The 16,626-nt window shown below is 36.0% G+C and overlaps 1 protein-coding gene across 1 annotated transcript in view; it reads left to right on the top strand.

Moving 5' to 3' along the window:
* epha8 (eph receptor A8) overlaps positions 1-14,786 on the top strand; it is a 139,770-nt gene extending 124,984 nt beyond the window's left edge. Inside the window, exons 11-17 of the mRNA XM_079844891.1 lie at positions 3,159-3,344; positions 4,200-4,261; positions 4,394-4,603; positions 5,193-5,342; positions 6,528-6,718; positions 7,281-7,436; positions 13,271-14,786. Of these exons, the coding sequence (XP_079701017.1) occupies positions 3,159-3,344; positions 4,200-4,261; positions 4,394-4,603; positions 5,193-5,342; positions 6,528-6,718; positions 7,281-7,436; positions 13,271-13,385 (1,070 nt within the window). The 3' untranslated portion in view covers positions 13,386-14,786. The remainder of the gene's footprint in view (positions 1-3,158; positions 3,345-4,199; positions 4,262-4,393; positions 4,604-5,192; positions 5,343-6,527; positions 6,719-7,280; positions 7,437-13,270) is intronic.
* The last annotated feature ends 1,840 nt before the right edge of the window (positions 14,787-16,626 follow it).

Consider the following 16,626-nt stretch of genomic DNA (forward strand, 5'->3'; position numbering starts at 1 on the left):
TTGCTAACTGGCAAGCAGCATTAGCAGTTCATCTTCTTCTTTGTCTACTTACTACTTCTTCGTCGTATCAATGTGTGCTCGGCAAGACCGTTTTGTGCTTGAGCGCCACCAAGTCGTGTTTTACTGTCACTTCAGCAGCTCCAGGCACGTGAACAAAAGCGCCGATCTCATTGGTCGGACAGTTTTTTACGCGCCGCGTCAAAATAAAAAAACGAACCCGAGGCGTTTTTTTAAAAATGACGCTTTTACGCCTGGCGTTTTGCGCGTCGGTGTGAACACTCACATTGGCGCCCATTGTTTAGTCCCGAGGCGTTAAACGTCGGCGATAAACGCGTGCGAAAATCGTCCCGGTGTGAACAGGCCTTTAGTATTAGGCATGTGCCGGTATCAAATTTTCATGTTGCGATTAATTGCTGAAGCTTTTATCACGGTATACGGTATTATCACGGTATTGAAATAAGTTGCAAAAAAACGTGTTGTCATACTATAAACATGTTTAATAACTTTCTTGTAACAAAAGAACCAAACATTTAAATACAATAAAGCAATACACAAAAATGTATAAAGTAAACAAATATTTAAAACAGATTAAAGTGCAAAATAATTATAAAGAACAATAGGTATGCTGAAATGTACATTTACCTAAGATTAATACAAGCTTTAGAAGTATTTTTCATTGTCAGTTTGTTAATGAATGAAGTAATATTAAATAATGGAGCCTTATTGTAAAGTGTATGATTGAACAACAGTCAGAACATATTCAAACAATATCTAGGGCATGTAATTTAGTCCAGATTAAAATATAAATTGCTCAAGTTTGACCTTAAGTCTTTAAGTATTAAGTATTAGTTTATGTAATGAGCGGGGAAACGGCTGCGTTTCTGCTGTTCCGTCAGCGCCCTCTGCTGTCAAAGAGTGAATGTGCACTTCAGCGCCTTCGTTCCGCCATGTGCTCAGCTCAAGCACGGCCTATTATATCATTGCGCGTTCCTCTTGGTCTATTTACATCATTGCGCGTTCCTCTTTGACGTGTTGTTCATTTTAAACGTTTGATGGGTAAAGTATTCTTAATAGGTAATACTATTTAAAGTATTCTTAAAATTAATTAAAAAAATCGGAATAATTCGTAATAAATAATTATTCACGGTATTTTGAAGTGCCCACGATAACAATATTGAGCATATTCATTATTGCTGTATATCGTATTACCGTTTACCGGCACATGTCTAGTTAGTATAGTTTAATGCGGGGCTTGACATTAACACCCACCAACCCCCCAAATACGTGAAGTGGCGTCTAATGCAGTCACTCCTACTAGCCACTTTGGCGGATTGAATTTTATATATTATATATTATATATATACATTTCAATTGTAGTCTTCTAAAAAGGCATCTGAAATAATACACTGTACAATGTAGTGTTGTCAAAAATATAGATTTTTCGATACATATCGATACTGAAATATCTGAAACACTTCCAATGCTCATTTTCTGCAGAATAGATGCACAATTCCAGCTGCTCTTTCTCTCTCTCTCATCTCTCCGACAGCGAGTTGCACATAAACCCGCCTCCCCTCACTCACTGGTTTCATTTGCCCCTGAGGAATATTGTTGCTGTTACAGGGATTGAATTTCGGCATGGAATTGCACGTATTTTGCATAATTTTCGATAATTTTGTGCTCACACCCAACGTGTGTGCAGATAAAGCCACTTCTCAGTACTAAATTGAGTTCTTTTTCGCTGCTTATTGCGCTTAAACAGTCAAATACATACACAAAAATGCCAAAATTCTGGTCTTGGCGAGTATTGATGTAGTCAATTTTAAGTGAATTGACAGTTAAGAAAGAAAGCGCATGTGTAACAGTATAATGGATCCGTGCGTCAGGTCTTAACCCCCTCGAGTCGGCGGTCGCGCCGGCACGATCGGCTCTTTTTTTTTTATCAGTGCCAAAGAGACTCAAATAACTCTGTCGTTTTTTATCATTCAGGCAAGTGTTATACATCACTATAATCTGTTAAATCTGTTATAATCTTGTACAGTCACAATAAAAGCAAATTGTTGTGCTTTTTGCAAAATAAAGAAAACAACGATCTGCAGCCTCTTTGTCAAAAACCGTGCATAAACATTTTTCTCTCAAAAATACAAGCATGTACATACATGTTGCTCACATATTATGGTAGCCCAGTTTGTGCTGAATACAGTGTAATGACACTTTTACCATTAATGTGTTTATAAGCAACTGAAAAAAACACAAATGTCAGCGCATGTCAAAGCTTCTAAAAGGCCCCAAAAGAGCTCAGACTCCAGAGGGTTAAAGTGACAGCAGCCTAATATACCTGATGTCAAATTATGAGATAATATTACAAATATCTTTATGGCAGTTTTTCCCCATGGCTTCGATGTCAAAATTGTGGCCAGTGAAAATGCTAAGTGGCTAGTAACTTTGGAAAACCACTAGCCACAGTGGCTGGTGAGCAAAAAAGTTAATGTCAAGCCCTATATATATAGAAACATCATGTTCACATAATTTTGATTCTTAATATAGTGTGTGCCTGCTGTTCTTGAGAGAGAGAGAGAGAGAGAGAGAGAGAGAGAGAGAGAGAGAGAGAGAGAGAGAGAGAGAGAGAGAGAGAGAGAGAGAGAGAGAGAGACTTCTTTTAAATCTTACCGTCCCCATATTTTTAATCTAAAAAAAAAAAAGACATTTCTGTTCTGGTGACATGTTTGTGCACACGTGCATTTTTGGGCTGATTAAGAAACTGAGTTCATGTTGCCAGTGTCACGCGACTTGAATATAATGCAGTGTATTGATGGTCGAAACATTGAAATGCAGTGTGACTAAGTTCTTTATTGCAAAGAACCAGTGAACAACTCTGGGTTTGACAACTTTTGAATAGGATAATTGATATGAATTATTTTGTCTAGTATAATATATATAAATGTCTGTTATGCACCTTCATCAGGGCAGTGCTAAATAGAAAAGAAAATGATGATCTTATAAAAACTGCTAAACATCTCATGTACACATAATGTGAGTTTTAATGACAAAACATTCAGATGTCATGTGAATATCATTGTGAGGGTTGAAAGTCTTGCGTGAATCCAAATCCAACATGAGTGGACACTGTGTAATCCTTTTTTTCTGGCACACATCAGGAGAGTTTGGGGAAGTGTGTTATGGGCGGATGAAGCTGCCTGGGAAACGTGATGTCCCGGTGGCTCTGAAGACTCTTAAAGCCGGCTACACTGACAAACAGAGGAGGGATTTCCTCGCCGAGGCCAGCATCATGGCACAGTTCGATCACCCCAATGTCATCCACCTGGAAGGGGTTGTGACCCGCAGTAAGTGCTTTAAATGCACATCAGTGTTGTGCATGACTGAATGGAACATTTTTGATGTTATTTTGTGTTCAAAATCATCCCATACCATTTATGTAGCAGAATGTCTTCCCTATGTCCCATATACATATATATATATATATATATATATATATATATATATATATATATATATATATATATATATATATATATAAAAAAAAATATATATATAAAATATATAAAAAATGTCGATTATTATCTAAAACAATACACATATATATTGTTTACATTTTATATATAATTTATTATTTTATAAGCTATATATATATATATATATATATATATATATATATATATATATATATATATATATATATATATATATATACTTAAAAATAATTTAAAATAATTTTATAATAATTAATAACATAGTTTTTAAAAATACATTTAAATTATTTGTAATAATCTGTTTGGTCTGTTATAATAATATGTTATAATAATATATATATATTCAAAATGAAAACCTATTTTAATCTATAAATGTTGTATTTTTTATGTTTATTCTAATTTTTATATTATTTTTAAGTAATCATTTTAATTATAATTCATTTTTTCTCACACTCAAATCAGTTTATCAGTGTGTATTTATTGATTTATTTTGCAAGTAGTCTTACTAGTCATATTGAGGTAATGATCACGGTATATTGTGCAATAATGATCAGATTAATGTACATCGGTGCAAGTTAATAATTCACCCATTGTTGAGTAAAAAGTGAAGAAAATCTTTTCAGACTTTGCATCATCTCTCCAATCTCTTGACATCTTTTTCTCGTTCTTTCCCTTGTTTCTCCCCATGTTTTTGCATTCTCTGCCAAGGCAAACCAGTAATGATCATCACAGAGTACATGGAGAACGGCTCCTTGGACTCTTTCCTGAGGGTGTGTAAACACGTTTCTGTTTGTTCTTGCATTTCGCTGTAGTTTTGCTTCGCCTCGCTGAACCTCCCCGTGAACTGAAGTTAAACTTTACAGATTTCTCTCCCTCGCCTTGTTTCTCTTCCCTCGAAACAGAGACATGACGGTCAGTTCACCATTATTCAGCTGGTCGGGATTCTGCGTGGCATAGCAGCTGGCATGACTTACTTGGCTGATCTGGGGTACGTCCACCGGGACTTGGCTGCCAGGAATGTTCTGGTCAACAGTAATCTGGTGTGCAAGATTTCAGACTTCGGTCTGTCACGCGTGCTGGAGGACGACCCTGATGCAGCCTACACCACCAGTGTAAGTGTCCGTTTCCTGTTCTAAACCCATTTATAAAGCCAGAAACATACTCCACAGTACTCAAGGGGCAATACAGTTACCTTCAAATCTAGTGCCATTAAACTTCCTTGAAAAAAATGTATACTGTTACTGTTTATACTGTTTTAATTTAAAAAAATGGATGGATGGATGGATGGATGGATGGATGGATGGATGGATGGATGGATGGATGGATGGATGGATGGATGGATGGATGGATGGATGGATGGATGGATGGATGGATGGATGGATGGATGGATGGATAGATAGATAGATAGATAGATAGATAGATAGATAGATAGATAGATAGATAAGATAGATAGATAGATAGATAGATAGATAGATAGATAGATAGATAGATAGATAGATAGATAGATAGATAGATAGATAGATAGATAGATAGATAGATAGATAGATAGATAGATAGATAGATAGATAGATAGATAGATTTTCATTTCTGTTCTGTTGACGTGTTTGTTTCATATATTATGAATGTTTGGTGTTGTTTCTTTTTTTATGCATCTAAATTTTTCTCACTAATTTTTGTCCATCTATGTCTGTGAAATTTTAGGGAGGAAAGATCCCAATCCGTTGGACGGCGCCGGAGGCCATTGCCTATCGCAAGTTCTCCTCCTCCAGTGATGTATGGAGTTATGGAGTGGTCATGTGGGAAGTGATGTCATATGGAGAACGGCCATATTGGAACTTGACCAACAGAGATGTAGGTCTATAGATGTGTCCCAAATGACGCACTATACACTATACACTATACACTATACACTATACACTATACACTATACACTATACACTCAGTGAATTTCATAAGGTTATTTTATCATTCATCATTGGAGTCTGATGCCCCTCCCTCTCCGCTAAATAATTAAAGCTGCGACAGCATGAAGTGTCCAACATTCCACACTTTGTTTTTTCTTATATACTATATTATATTATATTATATATATATATATATATATATATATATATATATATATATATATATATATATATATATATATATATATATATATATATATATATATATATATATATATATATATATATATATATATATATATAAACTACACTTCATATTTATTATGGCTATGTTCAGAATAGTATGCTAGCATATACTGCAAAAAAAAATATCTTAATAATCATCTTTTCTCATCCTATGAAGAAGTAAATTTATCTTGGATTTGTAGGATATTCGTTTTTTTTTTTTTGTTGTTGTTGTTGTTGTTTTTCGTATTTCAACAAAAATTCTAAAAACTAGTAAAATAATAATAATTAAAAGCATGTGAGCATGATTCAGAAGTAAAATCAGATGACTATATATATATATATATATATATATATATATATATATATATATATATATATATATATATATATATATATATATATATATATATATATATATATATATATATACATGTATATATATATATATGTATATATATATAAATATATACATGTATATATATATATATTTTTTTTTACATAAAATTTGATTAAAAATATATAAGTTTTTTATTTAATGTGCATATTGAGGTAATGTGACAACAATGTGCTTGTACTTGTACAAAGTGTGTACTTTGCAGTGCAGCCTGCTGTATGTAAAATATTTTAATAATAATTCATTCCAAAAAATAGCATTTTGTCATTTAGACAAATCGATCTGACATATTCAGTTTGATTGGTTTACTGCAGGTGATCAAGTTCTTTTAAACTTTCTTAAAATCCTTAAAAAAATCACAAAAATATGAAGCAGAATGCCTGTTTTCAGCATTGATAAAACTTGTTTCTGGAGAACCAACTCAGCATATTAGAATGATTTCTGAAAAAAGGAATATTCCATACAATGCCATATCCCTTATATTAATTGAGTTTGATTGTTTTTCTTCAGGTGATCAAGTCCGTAGAGGAGGGCTACCGGCTCCCGGCCCCCATGGGCTGCCCCGGGGCCCTCCACACCCTCATGCTGGACTGCTGGCAGAAAGACCGCAACGAGAGACCCAGATTCTGCCAGATCATCACGGTCCTGGACAAGCTGATCCGGAACCCAGAGAACCTCAAGTCAATGGACACATTGTGCAGGTGAGCCCCGGCAATCAATAGCCCGCCTTCAGGGGGAGGAGGAGGGGGGGATTCACCTGACAAATGCACTTTGTCTGTGTCAGATATGATCTGTATTAAAAGTCTCGCAAAGTTGACGAGAAAGTTTCATCTGAGTGGCTGGGAATACGACTGGCCGGCTTTAAGACGCGAGTGTACGTTTTCCAATAAGCTCATCTCAAATAGATGTGTTCGCTGTTAAATAAAAGACCTCTGTGCTATATTGACATTGATCTGCCGTGAACCAAAAAAGAACGCTTCTGCTTTCACAATTGGACTTGTATAAATTGCTCAGCTCGGAGCGCAAGTCCTGTCAAGTTGCCGGTGCATATCCAGATGCGCAGGGATCGTTGATGGGAAGAAATAGGGATTTCATCCCTGTATTAATCTACCCAAACCGGCCAGATCTACAGCCACCCCCCCTCTCCACCCCCTTTCCTACCTTCTCTATCATTTTAACTCATATTGATTTTCTGCCCTCGCTCGCCGCATTTCAAAGATACATCTCGCACGCGCCTCCTCACTCCCCCTGCTCTCATTTCAGACTAAACAGTTCTTTGATGAACAGAAGCATTCCTGATTTCACCAGCTGCAGATCAGTGGACGACTGGTTGGACACCATTAAGATGGGCCGTTATAAGGACCACTTTGCCGCAGGAGGGTATATGACTCTAGGACATGTGATGAGCATGAAACAACAGTGAGTTGATTGAGTTCTCACTCCATAACACGATGGGAGTGCTTGAGATTGCTAATGCAGAAATGAAGCCCTTTAGATGCATCATCTCCCCATCGCAGGGTTCCAGCTGGCTGCGTGAATATAGCGCTGTTCTGATGTCTCTAAGCCTTTGATTGATCGTCACCTCCTCAAGTCAGGTGATCATTAGATGCAGTTTTGTGGTGTTGCAGGACTGTGTGTCCGTTGTGTATCCAATGGGTCGTCAATGCTATTCCTATCTGTCCGCTTTTAGTGGATTTGTAGACATTGCAGCCAGTGTTAATTTCGTTGACGAATAATTTTCGTCATAATTTTCGTCAACAACCTTTTTTCACTGACGAAAACGAGACGATAACTAAATAAAAACTAACAAAAACTATAACGAAAATCAACTATCATTTTCGTCAACAAATAAAAACGAGACGAAAATGTTAGGGAGGGATGATTAGGAAAGAGATCCAGTCAGAACTGATGTCCTGTGTAACAGATGCGCACATTTGATTTGGACGTGCTGATCTAATCGCTAGAAAACACACGGCCTACAGGCTCACACACCCCCAATCCAGCGCTCCAGAGCGGCTCACAATCAATGAATAGCGCACATTTATGCCAGGCAATGGTTTATGAACTAATGCTGATGAATAATGACAATGTTTACTTTACGATGTGTATATAGTAATGTGTTTTAGACGGTTGTAACAATGCATATTTTATCTCCTCATCTGAACTTGAATGAGCAGCTGCAACTGCAATAGTAAGGCGAGATTTCAAAATAAGAGTCCCGGTGTATTTCCAGCTTGTTTATAATTAAAAGTCACGCATTATATATTCGTTTTTGCTTACACAATAAACTGTATTTAATTTAATTCCCATTTAATTAATAGTTAGGAGGAAAGACCAGTATTTGACACATATTAAATAAAGTATCAGGGTTATAATAGTTAACTAAAACCATTAAAACAAATATTTGTTACTTGAAATTAAATAAATGTTAACTGAAATTAAAAAAAATAAAATAAACAAACTTATTTGAAGCTTTAGCTTAACATGATATACTAACTAAAACAGAAATACAAAGTTATAAAAACTATATAGTTGTTTTTAAAAACAGACAAAAAAGTGAATTGAGCTCTTTCGTGTATTTTTAATGTCAAAAACAAAATGATGTCAAAATGTCAGTTCAAGTGACAGTCGGTTATGTAAGGCTTAAATGCTTAATGGATTACAATTTAACTAAACTCATTAGATTTTAGGAGACTAAATCTAGACTAAAACTAAAAACAATTCAGGTGACAAAAATATGACTAAAACTAAATGGCATTTTAGTCAAAAGACTATGACTAAAACTAAATCAAAATATGCTGTCAAAATTAACACTGATTGCAGCAAATCAATCCCTGATTTAAAAAAAAAAATGGGGAACTGGCTTGGTGGAGAAGAGTTGATTTCATGGGTTTATTCTCAAACCTCTGCTCTCAAATTGATTAACTTCACATGTTTGAAAGTTTAGGTGACCCAAAAATGCACATTTAGCAAACCCGTATGACTTTGTTTCTTATAGACCTTCGCACTATATTCCAAGTCTTCACAAGCCTTTATGTGAGGAACAAAGCCAAACGAAAAAGAGATAAAACAGAGATAAATCAAATATAAATATTGGATGAAAAACATAAACTTAAAGGTGCTGTATGTACGTTTTTGACTAAAGCAAAAATACCATAATATGTTTGCAGATATGTAGGAAACATGCTGAGTGCACATACTCGTCTCTCTGAAAAACAATACCACAGCCAGTTATTTCACTCTGAAATGTGCGTTCCGTGTGGGAATGTCTGTTTTTGTTTTGGTCTGTGCGATATGGCACATTGCCAATTTACCGGAAAACACATGCAGCGAATTGCAACCATGGAAGCCAGCAAACAAACTGGATCGCAGATTCTACACAACCTAAAATGCCTCAGCATTCATCTAAAAATATTTAAATGAATGGGAGCATATTAAAACGCGATATCAACTCATCATAAATAGCCAGCAGCCTATATATCCCCCTGTAGCCCAAGACTGGTTTCCCACTGAAGCTAAGCAGGGCTGAGCCTGGTCCGTACCTGGATGGGAGACCAACTGGGAAAACTAGGTTTCTGCTGGTAGAGGTGTTAGTGAGGCCAGCAGGGGGCGCTCACCCTGTGGTCTGTGTGGGTCCTAACACCCCAGTATAGTGATGGGGACACTATACACTAACAACCGTCCTTCGGATGAGACGTTAAACCGAGGTCCTGACTCTCTGTGGTCATTAAAAATCCCAGGATGTCCTTCGATAAAGAGTAGGGGTGTAACCCCGGCATTCTGGCCAAATTTGCCCATTGGCCCCTGTCCATCATGGCCTCCTAATCATCCCAATATACGATTGGCTTCATCACTCAGTCTCCTCTCCACCAATCAGCTGGTGTGTGGTGGGCCTTCTGGCACAAAATGGCTGCCGTCGCATCATCCAGGTGGTGCTGCACATTGGTGGTGGTTGAGGAGATTCCCCCTTTCCATATGTAAAGCGCTTTGAGTGCCTAGAAAAGTGCTATATAAATGTAACAAATTATTATAAATCAATCAATCAACTCATCAACTTACAGTGTGTAAGTCTCCTCACATTGCATTGTCAATTGCGCTCGCTCCTGTTGCGTGTTCTCAAACTGGCAACCCGTGTGAGCGTTGAGTTTGAGGAGGAGGGGGCGGGGCAAACAATATTTTGAATTTGGACTGCAGTACCCATTTCAACCACTAGCTGTCATTCTTACATACTGCACCTTAATTTTTTTTAAATAACAAATATTGGCTTGGAAACTAACTGAATTAAAATATGTATAAGTTGAAGTACTTAAATGACTAAAACTGAAATAAAAAATAAATTTAAAAAAGCTTTTGAGATTTTATGGTTTTTAGCTTTTCATAAAGTGTTTTTTTCCGACTAGTGGAAAGAAAACATCTAAAACACACTTTTAAGTGTATGTTTTATTGCACTTTAACTGTTTGTGTCTGTAGATTTAAATTACAGTACACATCTTTAAAGGTTCCTCAAAATTAGTTTTTCCTCCACTTCGGGAGCACTTACATACAGTTTTATTCTGAAGGTTTTGACAGGGGTTTATTCATATATAATTTTCCTTGATTTTATACAGATTTTATTCCCAACAAATAATGGTGAAATTTTCAGGCTGCTGACAGTATTTTCTGATTTATGGAATGATAAAAATAAATATCCAATCTCCCCTCTGTCAAAAACTCAAATTAAACAAGAATTTAGAACCTTGCTTTATTTATTTTTTGTTCTAAAAATGTATGCTAATTAGTTCATATTTAATTAGAATAATGACTCATTTGCATATATAAACTTAACATTTATGGAAACTTGTCATACAAATATTTTTTTTCAATTATTAATGTAATCAATCAACTGGGGAAGTACTGTGATATCTAGTCTATTTTTTTACCCAATTCACCATGAGTGTCTTGCCTTAAAATGAAAGCTGAAAATAAAAATAATAAAAGCTATTATTAATTCAAAATATTAATAAATACTCTAATAGTATAAAAATTATTAAAAAAAATATAACACTGATTAGTAATTAGAAGTTATTTGGTCTTTTTGTCCATATTTTCTCCATATTTCCATTTACTATACTCAATGGGTCAGTCAGTGCTCTCCCTGTTGGTCAATCTTGGACCAAATGTCCAGTTTTCAGCAAATGACCACTACCTTTCTGGGAATCATATTATTAGATATGATCATAAAATCAGCCATAACGTCTTCAGGTCTTCAGGGTTTATGTGCAAAAAAACTAAAAACCATCTTTCCCCGACCAACTGCAGCTGTGCTAGTTGCAAATCATTTGTTCGTTTCAGATGTCTTTCATGAATCTTTGAACATAAAAAGCCCATAATTAGAGCTGCACAATTGGTTGTATGATTAATTATGTTTATGGTTACAATTGCTGTGATTAACTAATCTTGAAAAGGGTCAATTACAGCAATAGGAAGGTTTGTGTAGCAGTTGAGCATTGTAGGCTATAGAAGACGTATAAAGTGAGTCTGAGGTCACAGAAATAAGGGGAGAGTTTTAATGTCAGCGTCTTCTGACAGTTTACATTCATAATGCATTACATGAATCAAAAATAATCACAATTATGACGAAAATAACTGATCATAACTGAGCACTCTATCCATCCATTCATCTCTTATCCATCCATCCATTTCTTATCCATCCATCCATCTCTTATCTATCCATCCACCCATTATCTATCCATACATCCATTATCCATCCATCCATTCATCCATCCATCCATTATCAATTCATCTATTTATCCATTCATCTATCTGTCCATTATCCATCCATTCACCCATCCATCCATCCATTATCCATCATCCATCCATCCATCCATCCATCCATCCATCCATTCACCCATCCATCCATCTATCCATCCATCCATTCACCCATCCATCCATCCATCCATTTATCCATCCATCTATTTATCCATCCATCCATTATCCATTAATCCATCCATTATCCATCCATCCATTATTCATCCATTCATTATCCATCCATCCATTATCCATCCATTCATTATCCATCCATTATCCATCCATTCATTATCCATCCATCCATTATCCACCCATTCATTTATCCATTCATCCATCCATCCATTATCCACCCATCCATCCATCCTTCCATTATAAAATCCATCCACCCATCCATTATCCATCAATCTATTTATATATTCATCCATCTATCCATTATCCACCCATCCATTTATCCATTCACCCATCCATCCATCTATTTATCCATTCGTGCATCCATCCATCTATTTATCCATTCATCCATCCATCCATTATCCACCCATCCATCCATCATAAAATCCATCCATTATCCATCCATCTATTTATCCATTCATCCATCTATCCATTATCCATCCATTCACCCATCCATCCATCTATTTATCCATTCATCTATCTATCCATTATCCATCCATTCATTTATCCATTCACCCATCCATCCATCTATTTATCCATTCATCCATCCATCCATTATCCACCCATCCATCCATCATAAAATCCATCCACCCATAAATTATCCATCCATTCATTATCCATCCATCCATTCATCCATCCATCCATTATCAATTCATCCATTTATCCATTCATCTATCTGTCCATTATCCATCCATTCACCCATCCATCCAACCATTATCCATCATCCATCCATCCATCCATCAATTCACCCATCCATCCATTTATCCATCCATCTATTTATCCATCCATCCATTATCCATTAATCCATCCATTATCCATCCATCCATTATTCATCCATTCATTATCCATCCATCCATTATCCATCCATTCATTATCCATCCATTATCCATCCATTCATTATCCATCCATCCATTATCCACCCATTCATTTATCCATTCATCCATCCATCCATTATCCACCCATCCATCCATCCTTCCATCATAAAATCCATCCACCCATCCAATATCCATCCATCTATTTATCCATTCATCCATCTATCCATTATCCATCCATTCACCGATCCATCCATCTATTTATCCATTCATCCATCTATCCATTATCCATCCATTCACCCATCCATCCATCTATTTATCCATTCATCCATCTATCCATTATCCATCCATTCATTTATCCATTCACCCTTCCATCCATCATAAAATCCATCCACCCATCCATTATCCATCCATCCATCCATCCCAACTGCTGAGCACTACTCATAATCTTCAATTAATCCCATTTCTTTTCCCCTTCCTTCTCAGTGACATCCAGCGGTTGGGAGTCACATTAATGGGCCATCAGAAGAAGATCATGACCAGCGTCCAGGTGATGAGAGCCCAAGTACTGAACCAGAGCGTGCCGTCAGTGCACATATAATCACGGACCTCATCAGAATGCAAGTACATATTGATCCGATATGTGTTTGGGACTTGTGTATGAACTTAACAAAAACCTGACGTGGACTATTACTGGGATAAGGATGGAGTTTTTCTTCTTCAGCGGGACATTCTGCAATTATCCCTCGTCTCTTCTACTTCCTTTTGTTAATGTTTGGACTGCCTTAAATGACATATAATTTAAATATTGTTGTACATGGATAAAGATTTTATGAATAATAGAGTCATGAATATGTGAAAAGTGGACCTAATAATGAATATCAAAAAGGTGGAAATGAATATGCATCGTTTAGCCACACCCACCACGGCACCACAACGGCATGGATGAAACTGCCTCAAGTGCTGAAACATGACGCCGAATAACAATGCGACGTCACAGGAGAGGAAGAGTTAAGCTTCAAGCATATAATCGATGACAAACCCAGACCCTCAAGAGGAAACATTTGGGCTCCTGACAAAAGCTGCGGAGCGCACAAGAGTACGGACAAATGCTGAATTAGTCTCTGTGGTCGTATAAAGGGAAAAAGGCAATTATGTATGTCGTGTGTTTGATTAAACACTCTGAAACTCAACCTGCTGTTATTTATTGCGTGCGGAACAGCGTCGGATCCCTCTGGAAATGGGAGGAATAAATATGTGTAAATGTTGGTCTGCGGAAAACAGAAATACTTTCCGCCTGAAATCTGTCTGAAATGGAATCTCTTATCTTTCTCATACAACTGGATTCAGGCCAGTTTTAAAATATTTATTCTTACCCTGAGAAAATCTGAGAGTGTTCTTAGAGTTCGGGCTGGTTTACAGCACATGAAGAATTGGTTTGACTAAAACTAACAGATACAGTAATGAGCTAACGGGGAAATCGTTCTTGGATCTTGTAATGGTGGGACTGACTCATTTAAAGTCAACATGAAATCATAACTGACCCTGTTTACTTTACTAGATGTTCCTGGTCTTATTATGAATGATTAATCTGTGCATGTTATTCCAAAGGGAAAAAATTAAAAAAAACGTTTCGTAGTTTCCATCTAAATGTTCTCTGCCTCTTTCGCCAGCTGAAAGGACGTTCCCCTCCGGCCACTTTTCACGTTCCTTTCAAGTCCCGCCATCCGCTCAATCCCCTCGTTGCACATCCTTTCACTGAAGTAAAATGGGTTTGAATGCCGTTTCATGTTGACTTTACAAAAACACTGGACCTCATTTAATTTTTGAAAACAGGGTATTATCTGTATGTTCATCCTTTTATTTATTAAATTATAATGATTCTGTTTTAATTATTAAATTACCTAATTGTGCATTTGTTTGTAAGACAAAGATTAATGGAGTTACTTTATCATGAATCATATATGTAAATATTAATAAAATAAAGTTTTTTTCCGCTCTGTCTCTTTCTGGTTCTTTGAAATGAGCAATATCCATACGCATCTTGGAGTATCATGTGTCAATACATTTAACCAAACAGAGAGGATATATATATTTGTTTATGATCCATCCATCCATCCATCCAAATATCTAACCATCCATCCAAATACCTAACCATCCATCCATCCAAATATCTAACCATCCATCCATCCAAATACATAACCATCCATTCATCCATCCATCCATCCAAATATCTAATCATCCATCCATCCAAATATCTAACCATCCATCCATCCAAATACATAACCATCCATTCATCCATCCATCCATCCAAATATCTAATCATCCATCCATCCAAATATCTAACCATCCATCCATCCAAATACATAACCATCCATTCATCCATCCAAATATCTAATCATCCATCCATCCAAATACCATATCCATTCATCCATCCATCCATCCAAATACCTAACCATCCATCCAACCAAATACCTAACCATTCATCCATCCATCCAAATACCTAACCATCCATCCAACCAAATACCTAACCATTCATCCATCCATCCAAATATCTAACCATCCATCCAACCAAATACCTAACCATTCATCCATCCATCCAAATATCTAACCATCCATTTTTCCATCCAAATATCTAACCATCCATATCTATCTAACCATCCATATCTATCTATCTATCTATCTATCTATCTATCTATCTATCTATCTATCTATCTATCTATCTATCTATCTATCTATCTATCTATCTATCTATCTATCTATCTATCTATCTATCTATCATCTATCTATCTATCTATCTATCTATCTATCTATCTATCTATCTATCTATCTATCTATCTATCTATCTATCTATCTATCTATCTATCTATCGGTTATACATCTATCAATCCATCCATCCATCATCTTACCTTGTATTTTTCTTTTAAAAATGTCTCATTATAAATAAAAAATCAATACAATTTCATCATAAAAATCCTGTCTGCACAATTTTAATTCATAACAACAAATACCAATTAAAATCATTTCTTTTTGCATTACAATAGGTTTTTGTAAGTATACAGTACATTGTGGCATTATTTTAATTCAAATGTATTCATGCAAAATACATCTACTTTTTCTGTTTAATTATTTTCTGTTTCGTGTGGTGAAATATGACCCTTCTTCACAGTTTTTGCACCCACACAGATATTTGCCACAACATTATCATGCATTATCAGGCATACCTGAGTATTCTGTCCCATCTCTCCGGTCTGAACCACAAGCCAACAGCACTTCAGTGACAGCAGAGCAATTGCTTTTAATGTCCGCTGGGCTTTAGCGCTCTCCTCTGAGGGGTTTCTTCATTACTTTAACGTAAAGCTGTGAATTTAATGTCTTAAAAATGATTCATGACTACACTGCATATATCAAGAGACTGTCAGCTTCCATTGTCACATTATGAAAGTTGTCATCTATATGTGGAGACAAAATATTAGCAAGTGTTTTGTCTGCGTTTGCCTTTGCCAAGAATATAACTTGCCCATTTGGATGGTTCTCCGCATGACGCGTTGAAATCATCCGTGCGCAAATGTCACCTTGAAGCGGATTATACTCAGAAATTATTTCAGGTGAATGCTCACATACACACAACCTGTACACACACCACATACATCCTCAGAACTTCAAAACCAGTCGAAAATTGAGTTTTTGCATGAATACAGTGGTCTGAATGTCACTGCATACATTTTTTGTGGTAACACTTTACAATACTTTTGATTGGAATGTTTTACTAAATATTTTAATTGATATTAACTAATCTTTCATTGTTAATTCATGTAACAAATTAATCCTTATTGAAAAGT

This window comes from Gobio gobio (genome assembly GCF_949357685.1).
Source record: "Gobio gobio genome assembly, chromosome: 19".
Classification (NCBI taxonomy): domain Eukaryota; kingdom Metazoa; phylum Chordata; class Actinopteri; order Cypriniformes; family Gobionidae; genus Gobio; species Gobio gobio.